At 37.6% G+C, this 20,115-nt stretch overlaps 2 protein-coding genes across 7 annotated transcripts in view; one reads left to right on the top strand and one right to left on the bottom strand.

Moving 5' to 3' along the window:
• The window catches only part of LOC135114928 (SH2B adapter protein 1-like), a 38,837-nt gene extending 27,183 nt beyond the window's left edge, over positions 1-11,654 (bottom strand). Inside the window, exons 1-5 of one of the 2 annotated variants that reach the window (XM_064031206.1) lie at positions 10,695-11,654; positions 7,493-7,594; positions 7,130-7,233; positions 2,088-2,241; positions 1,639-1,720 (exon numbers count right to left, since the gene is read on the bottom strand). In XM_064031206.1, coding sequence (XP_063887276.1) covers positions 1,639-1,720; positions 2,088-2,241; positions 7,130-7,233; positions 7,493-7,594; positions 10,695-11,345 — 1,093 coding nt within the window. In that variant the 5' untranslated portion in view covers positions 11,346-11,654. The remainder of the gene's footprint in view (positions 1-1,638; positions 1,721-2,087; positions 2,242-7,129; positions 7,234-7,492; positions 7,595-10,694) is intronic. The other variant, XM_064031205.1, reaches the window with a different exon arrangement.
• Positions 11,655-12,285: 631 nt separating this feature from the next.
• LOC135114922 (spectrin alpha chain-like) overlaps positions 12,286-20,115 on the top strand; it is a 26,836-nt gene continuing 19,006 nt past the window's right edge. For 4 of the 5 annotated variants that reach the window (XM_064031194.1, XM_064031193.1, XM_064031192.1 and 1 more), the window contains exons 1-3: positions 12,286-12,397; positions 19,295-19,595; positions 19,808-20,039. In XM_064031194.1, coding sequence (XP_063887264.1) covers positions 19,443-19,595; positions 19,808-20,039 — 385 coding nt within the window. In that variant the 5' untranslated portion in view covers positions 12,286-12,397; positions 19,295-19,442. Of the gene's footprint in view, positions 12,398-14,644; positions 14,665-19,294; positions 19,596-19,807; positions 20,040-20,115 lie in introns of those variants that run through there. The other variant, XM_064031191.1, reaches the window with a different exon arrangement.

The raw sequence follows: 20,115 nt of genomic DNA, 5'->3' as shown, positions 1-20,115 counted from the left end.
TAATGCAAATGGATTAATGTGTGTGTGTGTGTGTGTGTGTGTGTGTGTGTGTGTGTGTGTGTGTGTGTGCGATTCACCTACGGTCGTCTGCTGGTCACCCAGCCAGCCATTACCCTATGGAAAGAGCTCAGAGCTCATAGTGATTGATCTTTAGGTAGGACTGAGACCATTTACACACCACACACTGGGACAGCAAGGTCACAACCCCTTGGGTTATATCCCATTCCTACTTGCTGCTAGGTGAACAAGGGCTACACATTAAGAGGCTTGCCCATTTGCCTCGCCACTCCCAGGATTCGAACCCGAGCCTTCTTGGATGCGAGCCGAGCGTGCTAACCACTACACTACGCAGTGTGTGTGTGTGTTTGCACATGCTTGTGTGTATGAGTATGAATGTAAATATTTATATTCATGCAAACAGGCACATTAATATTGTGAAAACGAGAAAATGTGAAAATTGTGAAAAGCGTTAGTAAAAATTATAAAAATATAATGAGACCGAAAATGTATAAGATAATGTATGAATAAAAATATTGTAAAATATATATAAAAAAAAATGTATGCAAGAAGTTGACTTTCACTGCAATTGTAGGCTGTGCATAAATTTAAATTTGTATGTTTTCCATTTTAGATTTGTAAATTAATTATTTTCTGTTATTTGCTGTTTCTCTTGTTTGGGAGAAGGCATGTTGTATGAAAATAATCAAGGTCAGTATACTGAATTATCATAGCAATATAACGTACTAAAAGAGAAATACAGTCTATTTGCATATAGAGGGGTAGGTAAATATGCAGATTACTAGTAAATTTCATAGCAAAAATTCTTTACCTAAGTAGAATACACTATTTACATTATATATAAACATATTTTGAAATGTTTTCAGGAAAAGAAAAATTAACCTATAATAATATATATAATAACCTAAATAATATATATATATATATATATATATATATATATATATATATATATATATATATATATATATATATATATATATATATATATTTATAATGCTCACCAGGAATGAATTCAAATGCATTTACCTCTGGGATGTTACTATCTACAATGGACATCAATGGTGATGCTTTGGAGAGAGGGATCATGAAGATAAATAATCCTTCTGAAGCAGCCCACAAATGACATCCTAACATCCCACAAATGACATCTCTGAGTACCACCAAAAACTGCATTTCCCCATAACTGAATAAAACTCTCTGCCAGTCACTAAGCCAAAGAAAAACCTTAAAATACACAAAATAGGTCATAAAGCTAGTTTCATGTCACTGGCTGAGTCATGGGAAGGTTTACAAAAAGCAAATAATGCCACTCTTGGAAAGAAGTAGATTGTAATTTTTTCCAAAAAATAAAGACACACAAAAAACTGAAAAGTGGAAAAATAACTCATTACAAGTTACATCTGGAGCTCTTTGTTACTTCTACTTAATATGAAGGAATGATTAATGAAGCTTTTATCAAGTCACATACATCAATAAATGATGCTGGGATGTATCCTAAATTTCATCTAATCAAATAATGTTTTACTAAAGTTCTAAAAACAAAATTCAGAATTTATCTGAGATTACAATATATATTCCTGTAGTGTATATAAATGCACCAACCTCCAATCAACTCACCTGCATCTTCATTGGAATAGTCTCCAAGTCCATTCTGAGACCGGGAGAAATTGTTCTGTCTGGCCACTATGAGAGAAGAAGCCTGTAAAGCAGAGCTGAGTCAAATGCTTCCTCAACACAAAAGAGGTTTTTAGATTGACACCATAAAATTCTGATATCATCCTAACTGATTAGCTTACTGTTGTGCTACAGACAGTAAAATACATCCAGTAATCAGCCCATCTTTCTTCTGATATTATACCAAAGAAAGAGGCTAAAACCTGTAAAGACTGGTTTAAAGGGAACATCCCATCTAAAAAAATAGTATAATTTAACAGAACACAAATAAACTTTACAGATAATAAAAAAAGCATGAGGGAAGTAACATGCATGATACAGTATGAGACCTATGACCACGATATTCTGTTGCCAAAGAGAAATGTCAAGATATGGTTCTTAGAATAATCTACCTGCTGAGAACTGGGGGAGGTGGTACCAGGGACTCTGGGAGGAAGGTCTGGAGGATGCTCTTGCCGCTCTGACACCTCCCCACCACCAGCTAATGACTGAGATGATTCATTCTTTACACTGTACATTTGTGGTCGCAGCTCATAGTTTTTGGACCTGGTGAAAAATATACCATTTCATACAGATAAAAATCAGAAACTCCAGCCGCAATGTGCAGGAGTCAAATTTACAGGTCATGAAATTATTGATACAAGTAAATGATAACCACTTAGTTTACTTTTCTTATTTCTTCTGTAGATGACTAGAATTATGCAGTATGATGAAAGTAACCTTTGACTAAGAAAGCAAGAGACGATATAGAACTGTCAGAAAAACTGACTGTCAATGACAGAACAGTTAATGGTTTAGATTCAGTGACTGAAGATCAATCAATTTAAAAAAACAAATGAACATGACATCATGGCAATGATGGAAACTAGGCTAAGAGACTCAGAGACATTAAGTTTAGGAGTGGAAAATTATAACATGTGGGGAAGGAACAGATGTGGAAAAGATAGAGGAGTGATGATGCTTGTAAAAAAAGAATATCAAGGTGAAGTGTGGAAAAGGCAGAAAGCTTGGTGGAAAGCTTAAATTTAAAACTAATAAAAAAAGAGGAGGAAGATGTTATGTTACAGTGGTGTATGTTCCACTAAAGCAAAGGTCTGGAATAGACAAGAGCAGTTGCTGAGTGAAAAAGAATATATTAATAAGAATATTAAAGAAAACAGTAAAATTATTGTAATTGTAATTAATTGTAAAGAGATACATTAGGAGGAGCGGATTACAAGAGGAGGAGAAGTTTCATGAGGAGGTACAGTTCTGAAATTGGCAATGAATAATATCATGACAAAGAGCATCAAGGAAAACACTAGATACAGAGGAGGAGAGGAGCCATCAAGACTCAATTAGGTATTATGAAGAAAAGCAGATATTGTTGAAAACATGAACTATGATTATCCAACAGGAAAAAGTGACCATGTGATGATAAGGTTTCACATCAAAGAAAACGAAGAGGAAAGTAGATGTGAAGATTATAAAAATGAAAGATTTAAGGTAAGACTAATTTTGAACAGAGATGAACTGTAGTGCCTTTATTACAGCAGAAAGTGTGCAAAAGATGTGGGAAGCTTTCATCAATATGCATGAGGAGAGAATTAGATGTGTACCAAAAGTAAATAAAGAGAGAAGACATAACAAAAACTGGCATAAGAGAAGATGCAAAGTAGCAAGGGAGGATAGGGAGAAGGAATAGAGTAGATGGAAGAGAAAAAGTACACAGGAACTGTAACAAAACTACACAATTGCAAGAAATTAGTATGTAGTGGTTATTAAAGAAGAAAGGACAAGTTATGAGAAAGATGTTATGGACAAATGTAAGGAGGAACCAAAACTATTCTTCAGATGAGCAGAAAAAATAAAAATAGAGAAAGAATAAATAGGTTGAAGGTAAACAGTCTAATGTGTGGGGATTCAGCTGAAATGGCAGAGATAATGAATAAGAGTTTTCAGTGTTCACAATATAGAGGACATTGATGGGGCAGAGTGAGATGTACAAAGAAACAGGTCTTGGGGAAATCCAAGTGACTGAAGTAGATGTGCAGAAACAGTTGGGGGGACTAAATGTTAGAAAGGCCCGTGGACCTGATGGAGTGTCGGGATGGATATTGAAAGAATCCAATCAGCCATTTACATGGGCGGTTCACAGGATTACTAAGAGCTCCTTAAATGAAAGTAGTGTACCACTTGAATGGAAGAGAGCAAACATAATTTCAATCTATAAAGGTAGCAACAAAGAAGAGCCATTAAACTATAAACCAGTATCTCTAACAAGTATAATTAGTATGTAAGATATGTGAAAGATTAGTGAAAGATAAATGGATGCAGTAACTAGAAGAAAATGAAGTAATGACAAAATAACAATTTGGATTTATAAGAGGGAGGTTGTGTGTTACAAACTTGCTGAGTTTTTATTCAAGAGTGGTAGATATAATACAAGAGAGGAATGGATGGGCAGACTATTTATATTTAGACCAGAAGAAAGCCTTTGATAAAGTGCCACACAGGAGATTGCTGTGGAAGTTAGAGCATGACGGTGGTCTGAGGGATGGTAAAAGATGAGGAGTCATCATGGAGGGAAGTCAAAAGCAGAGTAACCCAAGGTTTAATACTGGCACCAATCATGTTTGCAGTCTGTATAAATTATATGACAGAATGTGAATAGCTACAAGAGCCTTTTTGCAGACAATGCCAAGTTACTGAAAAAAAGTTGAGTGAGAAAAATTGTGGAGTGTTGCAAGAGGATCTGAACAAGATCTTGATGTGGAGTCATGGATGGGGTATGGAATTTAATTGAAAGAAATGTAAAGTAATGGAACTTGGAAAGAGTGAGAGAGGAGTAAAAGGAAAATATGTGTTAAATGGTGAGAGGTTGAGGCAAGGCAGAAGAGGAAAAGGATCTGGGTGTTATGGTGAATAGAAATTTAACACTGGAGAGACACATCAGCAAATTTACAGGAGAAATCTATAACTTCTTGGGAAGAATAAGGATTACCCTTGCATATATAGACCACATGATTATCAGGAAGATGATGATTACATCTCTGATTAGACCTAGACTCGAATATGCAACTGCAGTGTAATTGCCCTACAAGAAAAGGATTTGAGAAAGTTTGAGTTCAGAGAACAACAATGAAGATGGTAACAAGTATCAGGGACTTGTCATATGAAATGAGATTGGTAAGGTTACACCTACCATTGTTGGAAAAAAGGAGAGAAAGAGGATACTTGATTGCAACATATAAAGTGTATGAGAAGGTGGAGGAGGTGGATTGGAGTGACTTATGGTTTGGGATACATGAGATACTGGAGGACATGGAAAGAGGCTGAAGAAGTGTTTGTAGAAGTCATCAAAAAGTGTAGTTTCCCACACAGAAGTATAGATATATGGAACTGTCTGGATAAGGAGATAGTAAATAAAAAAGTATATATTAATTTAAGGCTAAGTTGGATATTAAAAAATATGGAGATGGGACAGCACAAGCATTGCTCTTTTCTCATAAAGCAAAACTAGGTAAATACAGTAAAAGTCCTGTTTTTTGGCATTTACGGAACTAAACAGGTGCTGAAACATTGAACAACCTGAAGTATGAGATGTGAATTTCATAAGCTATATTAGCAATGAAATGAGAATATAGGCTACTACTTATTTACTTAAAATATAACATCTCTAAAGCATATTTACATAAAGACCACAAAACTTTTCAAGAAAACAAACCAGTCTGGCTTCAGCAAACTTGAAAAATAAAATGAGATTTTTCTAGCATCCTCCCAGAAAACTTTCTTTGACACTTCTTCCTCCTCATTTTCTTCCTCTTTTGTTTCCACAGCAGCAGGATTTGTCACACTTAAAATGATCTACAAGTCAGTCTGCTCCTCAACCACTGGTGGATTTTCATTCGCAAAGACGGAGGAAAATACAAACATGGCAGTGTAAACATATCACGCAGGGAAGCCACAGAACGCTTGACTTCTGATCTTTCTAAAATTTCTGATTGGGGCACAGCAAACTTGGTATTGTTCAATGCCTCAAAAACTCAATTCCTACATCTATCAACTCGACACAACCTTCCAGACAACTATCCCCTCTTCTTCAATGACACTCAACTGTCCCCCTCTTCTACACTGAACATCCTCGGTCTGTCCTTTACTTATAATCTGAACTGGAAACTTCACATCTCATCTCAAGCTAAAACAGCTTCTATGAAGTTAGGTGTTCTGAGACGTCTCCGCCAGTTTTTCTCACCCCCCCTCCAGCTGCTAACTCTGTACAAGGGCCTTATCCGTCCATGTATGGAGTATGCTTCACATGTCTGGGGAGGTTCCACTCATACTGCTCTTCTAGACAGGGTGGAATCAAAAGCTTTTCGTCTCATCAACTCCTCTCCTCTAACTGACTGTCTTCAGCCTGTCTCTCACCGCCGCAATGTTGCATATCTAGCTGTCTTCTACCACTATTTTCATGCCAACTGCTCTTCTGATCTTGCTAACTGCATGCCTCCCCTCCTTCCGCGGCCTCGCTGCACAAGACTTTCTTCTTTCTCTCACCCTTATTCTGTCCACCTCTCTAATGCAAGAGTTAACCAGTATTCTCAATCATTCATCCCTTTCTCTGGTAAACTCTGGAACTCCCTGCCTGCTTCTGTATTTCCACCTTCCTATGATTTGAATTCCTTCAAGAGGGAGGTTTCAAGACACTTATTCATCAATTTTTGACCACTGCTTTGACCCTTTTATGGGACTGGCATTTCAGTGAGCATTTTTTTTATTAGATTTTTGTTACCCTTGGCCAGTGTCCTTCCTACATGAAAAAAAAAAAAAAACACCAGACTCGTTTTCATATTGTTATTTTTTTACTCTGTGCCTGTTACACTTAGGATTGCTAATATTCCTTTCCTCTCCTCCTCAGTATAGTACTTTACTCACATATTCCAAGTTTATACCAAAAATATTCTCATATACACACTCACACCATCATACCCATGGGAGCTGTAGCTAGAAGTAGAGCCTGCACATGACAGCAGATGATTGCAGTGCTCCAGTGCCATTTTTAAACTTGTCACATGCCAATACCTTTTAGAAATATGCCAGATGATCAGATAGCTTTCAAAATGTGACTATTTTGCAAAAGCACTGAAACATTAAGTTTTCTGAAACATTGATACCAAAAGATAGAACTTTTGCTGTAATACTAATACACAAGAAATAAACTCATACCAACAATACCAATACACCAGTACCTGCCTGGTCATAGGGTAAGCCAGGCATACTTTCAGAAAAAGAAATGTGTTACATACTACACAAAGAATACTGAATGTAATATTATCCAGGATTAAATAAGAGCACAAACCCTTCCCAAAGAGCATGGAACCAACAATCTCTTAATTTCCAAAATAATCAGAACCACTCTCTTCTCCATAACTACCACACCAAAAGAAAGCCTTACTGTTCTTTGTCATTGGAACAGCAGTGGGCAACAATAGTGGTGAGCCAAGTCTTCATATCTTCCTGATCTTGGGCCTCCACCACCCACTCACTGCCATTGTCTGCCTGTAATATAATAGGTATATATATTCTTGCAATCTTTAAATTCTATCTACCCCAAATCAAAGTCTTTTCATAGTATCATTAAAAAAAAAAAAATTACAAAGAAATGGGTTAACTAAAAGCTGAGTGAGGTAACAAAGATTAGCATCATCATGACTAAAGGAGCAGAGGAAACAGCTGAATATGTTTTGTTCATCAGTGATATGAGTACTGTAATTGTTGACAATGATGACGTTGAGGATATGCAGTGAACAAAGCTCACCTTGATAACAAATGTGTTTCTGTGGTCTGGCATCTCCAAATCTGTAGTTTCACGAGCTTCATTTATTGATATGCAAAACACCCCTGTGCGAGGTTTCATACTCTGGAAAGATGGATGATTCATAAGTGAATCCTCTTGTCATAACTGTCAGAAAAATTCTAAAATTAAAGATGAAATCATATAGAACTGCTATTGTAATACCAATAAAGTGGGCTTGTTAATAGCTTCCTCCCACAACCAGCTTGAAGCTCTACACACTGACCATTTAGTTAATACAGTAAAATCCCTCTCATCCGGCATTTGAGTATCTGGCAGCTTCAAGTATCCGGCACATTTTTCCCCGAGCCTTAAAATCAATAAAAAATCAATGTGTACTCATAAAATTGATTAAAATTCCCGCGTGAGGCATACTTTGTCCCCTTGCTGCCAGAGCGCACTCCTTCGCGCCACCCGCGGCCCACTGCACTGTGTTTACTCAGTCCCACGTGTGCACTGTTTATCGCCTGACACCTTCAACATGCCTAAAGTTGTAGAAAAGAGGAAGCGTGTTGTGCTTACACTTAAGCAGAAGGTAGACTTTTGTCGACGATTAGAGAGAGGTGAAACCAGACAGCAACTAATGGCGGAATATGGTGTGGGCTCATCAACTATTTATGACATTAAATCCCAAACGAAAAAGTTGCGGGATTACATGAAAGCCACCGACACCCCAAAGGCAGTGGAAAATCATCACACACTGCAGTATCATCGTGGTGAAATGATGGACAAAGTGTTATACGATCAAGATCCTTCTGATCTTGAAAAGATCAGAAGGACATAATTTCACTTCTATTCAAGTATCCGGCAACTGTCAAGTATCCGGCATGTCGGCGGTCCCATTGATGCCGGATAAGAGGGATTTTACTGTACTTGTCAAAACCAAAAAGACAAAGTAGCTTCATTTCTAAACTAATGCCTTATATCTAAAGGTAGTGTTAACATCAGGCTTGGGCCATGATGGACAGGCCTGAAACTCATGGTGCTATGGGCCGACATCTCTAAACTGGCGGTTAGGGTGGAGTCACAAGGGGATTTTTCCTGTGAACACCATTGTCATGCTTCCTGAGCCCATGATAATGTCTGTGTGTGGGTATATGTGTATTTAGCTTGTGGTTTACATGAGAGGAGTAATCTCATAGTATCCCATCTCTATATCCATCCAGTTTGGTCTTAAAAGCATGGACAATTTTAGCATTGACAACGTCTTCACTGATTTCATTCCATTTGTTCACATTTCTGTGAGGAAAACTATACTTCTTGATGTCTCTTCTACAGTTGTGTGTGTGTGTGTGTGTGTGTGTGTGTGTGTGTGTGTGTGTGTGTGTGTGTGTGTGTGTGTGTGTAATGCTGAACATGTGACAGGGTCAGGCTGGGTCATCAGTGTTGCAGCTAATGATCAATTGGTTTAATGTATTATATATATTTTCTTTTCAAGTAATTGGCTTACTTTTACTGTTAATCCTTCACATTATATTCTAAATATTGTTGCAAAAGTACTCACCCACCTCAGAACTACATTAAAAGCCAACAACATGTGGCTGAATTTTTTGAGACCTGGCATCTGAAAGGCCTGCCCAGGTGATGGGGTCAGGTTGGGTCATTGTCAAGTGTTGCTGCTCACAAGTGGCTTCATGTATTATTTTTTAAGATATTGGCTTATTTTTTTACTTCTGTTCCTTAATACTGGATTCTAAATATAACTGTAAAAATAACTACTACCCCAGAACTACAGTGAAAGCCAAAAAAAAGTGGCAATATCTTTTCAACAACACTGTAAATTATGTATGCCATGTTTTCTTTATTGGCATATAAATATCTTATGTATGATAGAATTACTGTTCTTTCTTATGTTGTATTGCCTAGAGTAAAAGTTTAGATATATGTCTATCTTATAGGGCATCCCTTTTATGTAAATAAGAGATTATGCATCACGGGCTCTGGAAATATGACAACAGTGTTCAAAGGAGAAATTCTTGCATGATTCCATCCTAGCTGCCAGTTTAAAGATGTCAGACCACACATAATTTACTGTAACTACCACCTAACATCCTCCTAGTGGTGAAAGAGCAAAGGACATTTTCAATTAAACTAAACTTAGCCTAATCAAACTACTCTCCTAATCATCCTCTTGATACATAGATTTGATATTGCAGCAATTTCTATATTTATTGCCTAAGTATCAATATATTCAGATGTTCTTGATAAAATGAATAAGGATTTAGTACCTGGAAGATGTAGTTTACCAAATAATACCCAGGTAAAATAGTACAGTACTTTGATATGCATCATAAACAGGAAACCAGAAAACATTTTAAGGAAAAGCAGAAAACTGAACATAAAATCCTAGGAGTATAAAGCAAATACAACAAAACTGCATGAGCCCTACATACCACTATCTTTATTCTCTAGCACAAAAATTTATTTATAAAAATATTCACAAGATATGTAGAAAGAAACCTCCATGAACTTTCAACTTGATGTTATATTATTTCCTTACATCAACAGGGGTTCTACTGTCCTCAACCACCAGCAAATTATTAATCTATCCAAACTTAACCTCATCTAACATAGTAGAGGATTCAGCATCTTTGATCTCCCAAAGTATTTTTATATACTATAGTCAACAATATAAAGTCTCTTGGCTATGATACAGCTGCACATGGCACCACTCACATTTCAGAATGTACACACTTGTACTTTTATCAAAAAGCAGCACTTGTGCACTAAGGTAGCAATGTATCATACAAGCACTCAGATATATTAAAAAAAAAAAATGTAACCCTAGACACAGATTTTTTTTTTTTTTTTTTTTATGTAGGAAGGATACTGACCAAGGGCAACAAAAATCTAATAAAAAAAATGCCCACTGAAATGCCAGTCCCTTAAAAGGGTCAAAGCAGTGGTCAAAAATTGGTGGATAAGTGTCTTGAAACCTCCCTCTTGAAGGAATTCAAGTCATAGGAAGGTGGAAATACAGAAGCAGGCAAGGAGTTCCAGAGTTTACCAGAGAAAGGGATGAATGATTGAGAATACTGGTTAACTCTTGCGTTAGAGAGGTGGACAGAATAGGGGTGAGAGAAAGAAGAAAGTCTTGTGCAGCGAGGCCGCGGAAGGAGGGGAGGCATGCAATAAGAGGTAAGTTAGTAGTGTGTAAATCACTCACTTTTGGCGGCGCATAGAACTCAAGCATGTGCCCAGCAGCCACTTTGACGAGGGCCATGCGACACTTGAGCCAGTGTGGGCGCCCCTCTTGAGTGTCTCCGGCCAGAAGGTGTGCCGGGCCCTCCCTCACGCACTCCACTGCCACCTTCATCACACGTGCCTTGGGCCTCTCTCCCTTGGCCTGCTTCTCGTGGTGAGGCGAGAGTTCCACTTCGTCTGAGTGCTGCTTGTGAAAAATTTTGCCCTTTTTCAGTCCTTTGAAGGACAGACGACGGAAGAATGGCCTGTGAGTAACCTTAGGGGAGGGAGACTCGCCCCCCTCATCACTTTCAGCTGCCTCTAGGATGTCATCAGCTGACGCCGACCTAGTGCTCACGCCCCCGCCGCCCCCTCCCACTCCATTCCGCACCTTGACGCCGTTGGGGGGATTCCGCAGGGCATGTTCCAAGTGGACAGGAAAAATCTCGGCGAATTTTTGCGCCAAGTCCTTGTGATCTATATCCCTAAACTGAGACTGCAAGGCGATAAACACTTTCCACGATCTCACAAATTTGACGGCGGCCATTCTTGCCTGCTTGTCACAAAACTCCTCCCAGTCATTACTGTGGTGGCTCCTGCGGGGCTCCGACTCCGCGTCAGATGCAGTGGCCATTGTTTTGGTTGAATCCGAGCCCTCATGAGACGTCAGCTGCAGGAAAATGGAGAAATGAGGAGGCGGTGTGACATGTTCCTCCTGCCGCCCCCTCACCTAGGCCTCCATCTTGATTGTTTACTATATGGGGGGCGGCGCTGGTGGGATTGTTTAATCTCTACAGTGTTCATTTACTCGATTATTTTGATATCTAAATATTGTCATGCAAAAATTTTATTGTTTTGCATTTATAGAATTTTTCTTCTTTAAGCGTCATGACTAATCTCTTACCATCACAACATGTTTACCTGGGTCATTTGTTTGTTATTTTTGTTTGAATAATTACCAAGACATTTTCTTCATATTTGTAAAAAAGAAAAACCATATGTATTCCGCATCGATTGCCTAATGATCAAAGGTTTAAAGGTCAGTCTTGAGTCATTGCCACTTTTAGTCTCTATCTACATTCATCGATCAGTTTACGTTTCGGAAGTTTCCTCTCAATTTGCTTCCTTACTCATATGACAATGTAAATATTCGTGTTTCTATATTATGTGAGATGCTTTAACTGGTAGATAGAAAAAAAAATGGAGCTGCCGGCCAGATGCACCTTTAATTTTGAGAATAAACATAGTAAACTTTAAAAGAAACTAAATGCCGGTACTAATTTCATAGACTTATTTCTTTACCTTGTAGTTCGTGGTATTGAGATAATACCGAAAATACCAAGTGTTGTGAATTAAATAAGATACAATAGTCCCACATTGAACATAAAAGAAAGAGAAAGGCAAGGACGGCTGTTCTATCAACCAGCCAACCTCCCTTCTGAATGTCACACATTTTTCACAATAATCCCCAAATGGAAGATATGAAAACGGTTGTAATACTTGAACTATTACCCCTTATATAAACTCGTACTATTAAGCTATTTCCAGCTTCATATATGCAACAATATTTGCAGGAGGGGGTATTTAGTAACATGAAGGGGCGGGCCGTTGTCTCAGAGCCGCTCAGACCAGTCAATAGGAGGGAGGTCCCGCAGCCGTCAGGGACTCACAACCAGGGAAATAGCCGTAAGTTTACACAGTTTTCACCAGACACACGTTGGAATAAGTGCAGCTACCTTCTTCTGCATGATATAACTGGTGGAGGTCGAGTGGCTGTGCTGGAATGGGAGGAATGAAGGGAGGTTGAGGGTAGCAGGTCACCGCCCCACCCAGCCATTTAACGGTATGCTCCAACGGTGTACTGGTAATGTTCACGCATTTCTCAGGTCCATATTGAGGTTAAGAGGGAGTGTGACTTTTAGTGAGATTTTAAACATCTCAGTTTATATGTGTTTTAATGGAGACAAATTAATTACCGGGGATGAGTCACGGGCGAGTCTGACCTCAGGCTGACAGGTAAGTTGTAGTCAAGCAGTGAATGGTGTTTTGATGCTTATTACGTATTGCAGGGTTGTGAATGTGGTTGTGTGTGGTATAAACTTATGCGTGAATGACGGGAAATGTGTGCATGTACCGTCTTCATATTTCTAGGAAGAACAAAAATGGATTCCAGGAGGAAGTTTCTGGCAATGAGAGAAAGGGCGGGTCAAGGATGTCGTGGAGGGATGTTTATTATTCTCACGTTGTGTCATTGGAATGTTGGATAATTGTTAGCGCATTGAAACTGTTGGTAATTTGGTGGTGGTTTGATATTTTGTACATCTCGATTGATTTTCCTGATTGAACATTCTCACTGACCTTCCGTGAGGGGGGGCTGAAAGTGAGTGTCAGTGGATAACGTGCGTTTTTTTACTGGCCATAATTCGCTGTATAGTATTAATAAAAAGTGTTCCAGTGAGACACTTGAAGTATAAAATAAATAAAAAAAGTAGGGTGGTTGCATAGCTATGGCATCTCTTCCTGTTAAGAGCGAGTGAGACCATTGCTAAATTTAGGTTGCTCATCCCTCGCCCCACCCTTCTTTTCCTTCCCTGCTACCTCCTCTCCCCCGCCACCCCTCCAGCGAGGATTCCTACACACCCCTTCTCCCCCTCTCTTCTCCCACCTCCCCCTTCCCTCCAACGCCCTCCAGCTCTCTCCCGTTTCCCTCCTCCCATTTATCACCCACCCTTCCTCAAGTGCTGGGTGGTGACTGTACGGAAGGGTGTGGCACTTGCCGAATTCACGAATGCAAGGCTATCTATATACACATATTACACATTAGTACTCAAGAGTAGCAGTAAGGATAGTTATTGTGATGATGTGGTGTGTGTGTGTGTGTGTGTGTGTGTGTGTATATATATATATATATATATATATATATATATATATATATATATATATATATATATATATATATATATATATATATATATATATATATATATATATATTAATTATATAATTAATTAATTTATTTATTTATGTATGAGGAACACTGGCCGAGGGCAACAAAAATCTAATAAAAAAAAGCCTACTGAGATCCCTCAATATCTAAAATTAAGTACAACAGAAAGCAAACTTTTCAAATTTGAGCTAGCTCACTAACATTCGTTATGGTCACGTACCGAGGCTTGTCAGTTAATCAGCAGCACAAATCAGTCATCCCTTTATTCTATTTTTTTTTTTTTTTTTTTTACCAGTTATCTTATCAAGATCCACCAACACACATTCCATTCCCTTTTCCTGCTACCAGCAAAACTGCTCATACACCAGTGGTATCATATGACCAAATCATATGCTCCAAATTAACATTTATCTGTGTGTGTGTGTGTGTGTGTGTGTGTGTGTGTGTGTGTGTGTGTGTGTGTATATATATATATATATATATATATATATATATATATATATATATATATATATATATATATATATATATATATATATATATATATATATATATATATATAATATGTGTGTGTGTTTACTGATATTGGGGTTCTTTAAACTGGAGAATTAATTGCTTGTCATACTATTTGAGATAACTAATAGCTTGTATTTAGGCAAAAATCATATAATGTGGAGAAGTGCCATTAGATGAACAATACTAATATATGCATAGAAACATATAGGTATATATAGAATCTTTCAAAATAGAGAGAGAGAGAGAGAGAGAGAGAGAGAGAGAGAGAGAGAGAGAGAGAGAGAGAGAGAGAGAGAGAGAGAGAGAGCACTGAAAAAATCGTGGTATGCTTTTGTTAGTTAATGGAAATGCAGGATCAAAATGTCAAGCCTTATCTTTCATCACAAAATTTTTATTGTAGCTTCTGGTGTCTTATGTCTAATCTTATCATGCCTCACTTGGACCACATCCATGTACATTACACTCCTCTCTATCAATGATTCTCACACAGGTTAGTAACCAAAGATGTCCAAGCTTTTAGAAAATTTAAAAGTGGTAAGCTTTTACAGCATTGATCACATTTTCAAGTGATTTATATGAAGTTCATGGTTATGGCAGAATATTGACCAGGAATTCAGTAGAAGACCAATATTATTAAGTGACGAGCTTAAAGTATGGTACTGACAGCCTTAAACGCACCTATCACTGAGAAGCATAACAAGGAGGCTACAAATGTACATGGAAGTTGAATGCATTTATAGTCATGGGGGCCTAAGAAGTGGTATCATTGTGATCAACTGTTCAGTGCATAAGTGAATATTTTAGGACAATGTATCAGAGTGAAAGGACAGTAGTGATGGCTATATTACCTGACAACTTACTGCTGACAATGTCACAGTAACTAAAAGGAATCAAATCCTTGCCAGGAACTCATTCATCACTATAGTCAATACCTAATTAAAATTAGTCCTACAGAGTCAAAATGTAAAACTAAAGAAAAACACCATCAATTGACAGCTGGGGGAGGATTAGGACAAAATAATAGGATTGTGTAACATCACTATTCACCAGAACATGTTAAATTATGTAACAAATATTAGGAGCTCCAGAGCAGTAGGAAATGATAATGGCAAGGGAATTTACACCAGAAGACCAAGGAGTCTGCAGGAGGCAACAAATAGAGGTCCATTATACCACTCCCTAAGGGAATGCCATAGGGGAACAACAGCACAGAAACTAAACCAGAAGGTGAAGGACTAGAAAGAAGACCTCCATGAAGATGTATACAAGAAAAAGAAGACCTCCAAGTGAAAAATATAATAGTGCCATATTCTGTTTTAACTCAGAGGAGTAGGTGGTGTTAATGTTTTGGATATGGAACGTTAGGTGTCCCATCTCTGAGAGAGAGAGAGAGAGAGAGAGAGAGAGAGAGAGAGAGAGAGAGAGAGAGAGAGAGAGAGAAAAGGAAGGAAAAGAAATTATCATATTACAGGTACAAAACAAAATGGTCCTCCAATGGAGAAAAGTTCAGAGACCTTGTCTTTTACTGAGGTAGAGCCAAAGTGCCAAACTATACATCACCCTGAAGTTTGCAAGTGAGTGTGTCTTCAGGACAGGTGGACCACTAGGCCAAAATTCTGAGAGATTTCCTGTTGGGATTGATAGTTGAATGGAAGAAAAGTGATTGGTTAACTGTATTTTCTTGTTTTTGAATGATTGAATTGCATTTATTTTATGTGTATTCATCATTGTATTTTTGGGATGTTAGGTTAGGGATCTCACAGACGCATATGTTCACTCCGAGAGAGCTGGTTCTCCCTTGATTGAGAGAGCCACACTGCTGGTACTGAATATAAAATGAGGGATGATGGGAGACAGATCACTGGATATCAGGGGACGTGTTCTGGCTGAACACAAGAACTTCAGTTGAGGTATAAAATGAAGAAAAGAGAAAAGAGGAATTGAGAGAAAAAAGGATAAGAGAGTAGAATGGATTACCAGACACCACACTACCCACTCTGAATTATATTTTCTATGTTTATTTTTTACGTGTGATAACTGATATGGGTGATATTTTTTATGTAATCGTTATTTCTTTTGTACAATTTATATTTTTGATATGCATATCATGTGATATGTTTAGATTAGGATATATTTTATGATTGTGATTTTTCAAAACCCCAAGGGTACAGCTGTGTCATGGGACAAAATTGCAAATAGGAAGGAAAAAAAAAGACACTATTCAATTAATGATAATCCTGTCAGATGATTTTTATAGCCTAAAGGAATGGTCATGAATATAAAAATTTACTTGTTTCTTGGTTATGTAAATAAAATTTTGCATATACTTTTGCAGTTATGGAGTTAGTAGAACCTTAGAACAAGAAAATTAGATAAAATTGTAAGCTGCAAGTGGTTGAATTAAATATTGATATTTTTAGATGAAGAAGGTGTGCAGAGGAATATATCCCCTTGGTTTATAAGGCAGGTGTAAAAAAAACAGGTTCCCGGTTTCTGGTGGGCCAGTTACATGAAAATCCCAATTAAGAAGAAATATGTCAGATCTGAAAATAATGTGTATTTTGAGAGATTCTTTGTTAATATTTAGATCTGAAAATTATTTATAAACTGTGTTAGAATCCGGGAATACGTGGGACCATTAGCAAAAATGTTCAAGAATGATTTGTGAATGTGGAAAGGTGGTAAACTATTAAGGATGTTGCAAAATTATGTCTCATAGTTAGGTGGATGACTGTGGTCTGACCATTTTGAATTGAGCATTTGAGCACTCATTTCTGGAGATTCCCCTGGTGCTGCCAAAACTTGTACTGGGCCAGTTATCAGATTAGAGCCTATGTGTCACTGATAACCTCCTTCCCCACACACCACCTCTCTCTCTCTCTCTCTCTCTCTCTCTCTCTCTCTCTCTCTCTCTCTCTCTCTCTCTCTCTCTCTCTCTCTCTCTCTCTCTCTCTCTCTCTCTCTCTCTCTCCATTGTGAATTTTGTTGAAATGTGATAGGTTTCCTTTTGGAGATATTTTCTTTAAACCATGATGCTATATATATATATATATATATATATATATATATATATATATATATATATATATATATATATATATATATATATATATATATATTTTTTAGGTACAACTTTTTTTTTTCATATCTGAACCCATTCTCTTTGAGAATCTTCCATAGAGATTCCATGCATCCTTTGAAGGAAATATTTTCCTTCAATTCTTCCTTCACTTTCTGTAGTGTTGGGATCTCCTTCCTTGTGTAAAAATGCAAAACTGTCTTTCTAACCATACGTTTGTCAAGGTCATCAACGTTGGTTATGGTTGCAGGGCGGTTCTTTGTTGGTGAGGAGAACACAGGATGTGCTGGTGGCCTCTGTAATGTGAGCTTCATTGGCAGATGAATAAATTCTTCTAACTGTTGCCTCACTCACATTGGTTGCTTTTTGCTGTTTGGGCAACAGCTCTTGATGGTCAAGTAATGGCCCCCTATTAACCTTTTCTTCCAAAAAATAGTTATATACAGAGTAAATATGCTCTTCTCTTGGCTGTGGAGGTGATGAGAATGAGCAGGAGAGGTAGCTTCCATCCTGGCTGGCAGTGCGAGAGGAAGTGACCTAAGGATTAACACGGTCAGTCTGACCATGTGATCTCACTTGGTCACCCATGGAAAAGTGACTGCTTGGAGGAAACATTGCCAAGTATTGTGGTGTTTGCAAAAAAAACAATGCGAGTATCATTAAAAAAACATATATTACACTAACTTGCCTTTTTAGAGCATCACAATGTATATACAGCACCACTTAACTCTGAAGTAAGAAGCACCTGACATGAGGTATGTCTTGGTGTAAGTGTTGCAGTGTTGCAGGCTGGGGAATCCCCAGAAATGACAACACTCAAACACTCAATTCAAAATGGTCGGTCCATAGTTCCTGGGATGTACGGTGGCCACTATATAAGGCTGGGTGTGAGATTTCAGCATCAGAGACTGATTGACATCATAGCCCACATGTATGTTTGTCAGGCCCTGAAACCCTGGATTGTTTAAAGGCATTGCTCATATGAAAATAACCATTTTTGTGCCTATATATACATTAATTATTTGTGTGAGAGACTGATTGGCATCATTACCCCACAGAGAAATATGTAAAATTCTCTTTACTAGTTATTATTGTTATTTTTAGTTAATTAATTAATTGATTAACTAATTTATTAATTTATTTATATATATATTTTTTTAGGGGAGGTAGAAACTAAATTTAGGATGTAAACAGATTAGGATAAGTTGTCTTTGATAAGGTAGTAGTCAAACAATCGATTGCAACACCTACACAATTAGGATGTTTTCCACCAAAAATTAAGGTAAACCCCCTGAGGCACTATTTCATTGTTATAACTTATTCATTTAAATTTTATTATCATGAACTGATTAGGTATCATTGTTCCCAGTATAGGAGGTCCCACAACTCCAAGGTAAACAGAATAAATTACTAGAAATGTCATCATTAATCAGAAGAGAAAAAAATAAGAAAACTTTGTTATTTAGAAACTTGCATCAAATAAAAAAAATCATTCTAGTGTTCATGAGATTTTCTAGTGCCTCATAGACCTCTGGCTAAAATGCTACTGTACAAAACAAGGTCAAAATTATTTAGCAGAAACCGTGACTGGTGGCAGTTAATTTCTCTCTCTCTCTCTCTCTCTCTCTCTCTCTCTCTCTCTCTCTCTCTCTCTCTCTCTCTCTCTCTCTCTCTCTCTCTCAGAACAACTAAATAAAAGCTAAATTGAACCTTAAACTTAATCAAAGCAAAATAACTTAAATACTAGAAAGAAATCAGTAACCAAATTGTAATTTAAACCTTTCTTTTTAAATTAAAAACTGAAGAAATCCTCCCCTCCTTGACAACATTATTACCTAATGGCAGTTTGCCAAACTACATCTCATCCCATGTCATTGATTTACCTCTCTGACATTATATAAATAAAAATAAAACAATTTAAAGTACAAACTTTAAATTTTATATTTTTATTTATATGCATAAAAAACTTGCATGTACTTATCACAAAACTGATATATTTGGATGCATCTATCAGAACTTTAATCATGGAACATCTTTACAGGTTTTCAGATTGGATTGCTTGATCTCAGACTCACAACTGTGTACAAAAGCCGTCAGTTACACAGTTGGTCTCATAGTGAGAGTGAGATCTGATCAGAAAAGGTACTGAAGTTTTCAAGATTGAGGTGTTAGAAACCCCAAATTCAAAGATGGAGGGCAACGTTGTAGTGAAAGAGGTGACTATATTGGAGACTGCTGATGACATCCAGAACCGGAGGGATCAGGTCCTCTCACGGTACTCGCAGTTCCGCTCAGATGCCCGGCAGAAGAGAGATAAACTTGAGGATTCACGTCGATTCCAGGTAAAATGGACTACATGCTGGTTTGATGGCTGGTTCCTGTTGTGGGATTATCAAGAGTTCACACATACTTTGGAGTGCATGAAATTTGATTTACATCATTCATCTTCATTCCATGGTTAAGTTTGATCACAGTGAGGAGAAAGTAATGACTGTGTATGAAGCTAGTTGTATAAATAGCCTCAGGTATTTATGTGGGTTATGTGCTTTTGCAGTATTTCAAGCGTGATGCTGATGAATTGGAGTCATGGATTCATGAGAAGCTCCAGGCAGCTTCTGATGAGAGTTACAAAGATCCCACCAACCTTCAGGCCAAGATTCAAAAGCACCAAGCCTTTGAGGCAGAGGTGGCTGCCCATTCTAATGCTATTGTGGTGCTGGATAACACTGGCTCTGAGATGATCAACCAACAGCATTTTGCCTCTGATGTCATCCGTCAGAAGCTTGGTAAGAATTAAGCTCTGTCTTTTAAAAGTCTAATATTCTGTAAAGAATGATAATTTTGAATGAAATTGAATCTTGT

The sequence above is a fragment of the Scylla paramamosain genome, chromosome 28 (genome assembly GCF_035594125.1).
Source record: "Scylla paramamosain isolate STU-SP2022 chromosome 28, ASM3559412v1, whole genome shotgun sequence".
NCBI lineage: Eukaryota > Metazoa > Arthropoda > Malacostraca > Decapoda > Portunidae > Scylla > Scylla paramamosain.
The sequence above is the reverse complement of the archived record's forward strand: the minus strand, read 5'-3'. Positions and strand labels throughout refer to the sequence as shown.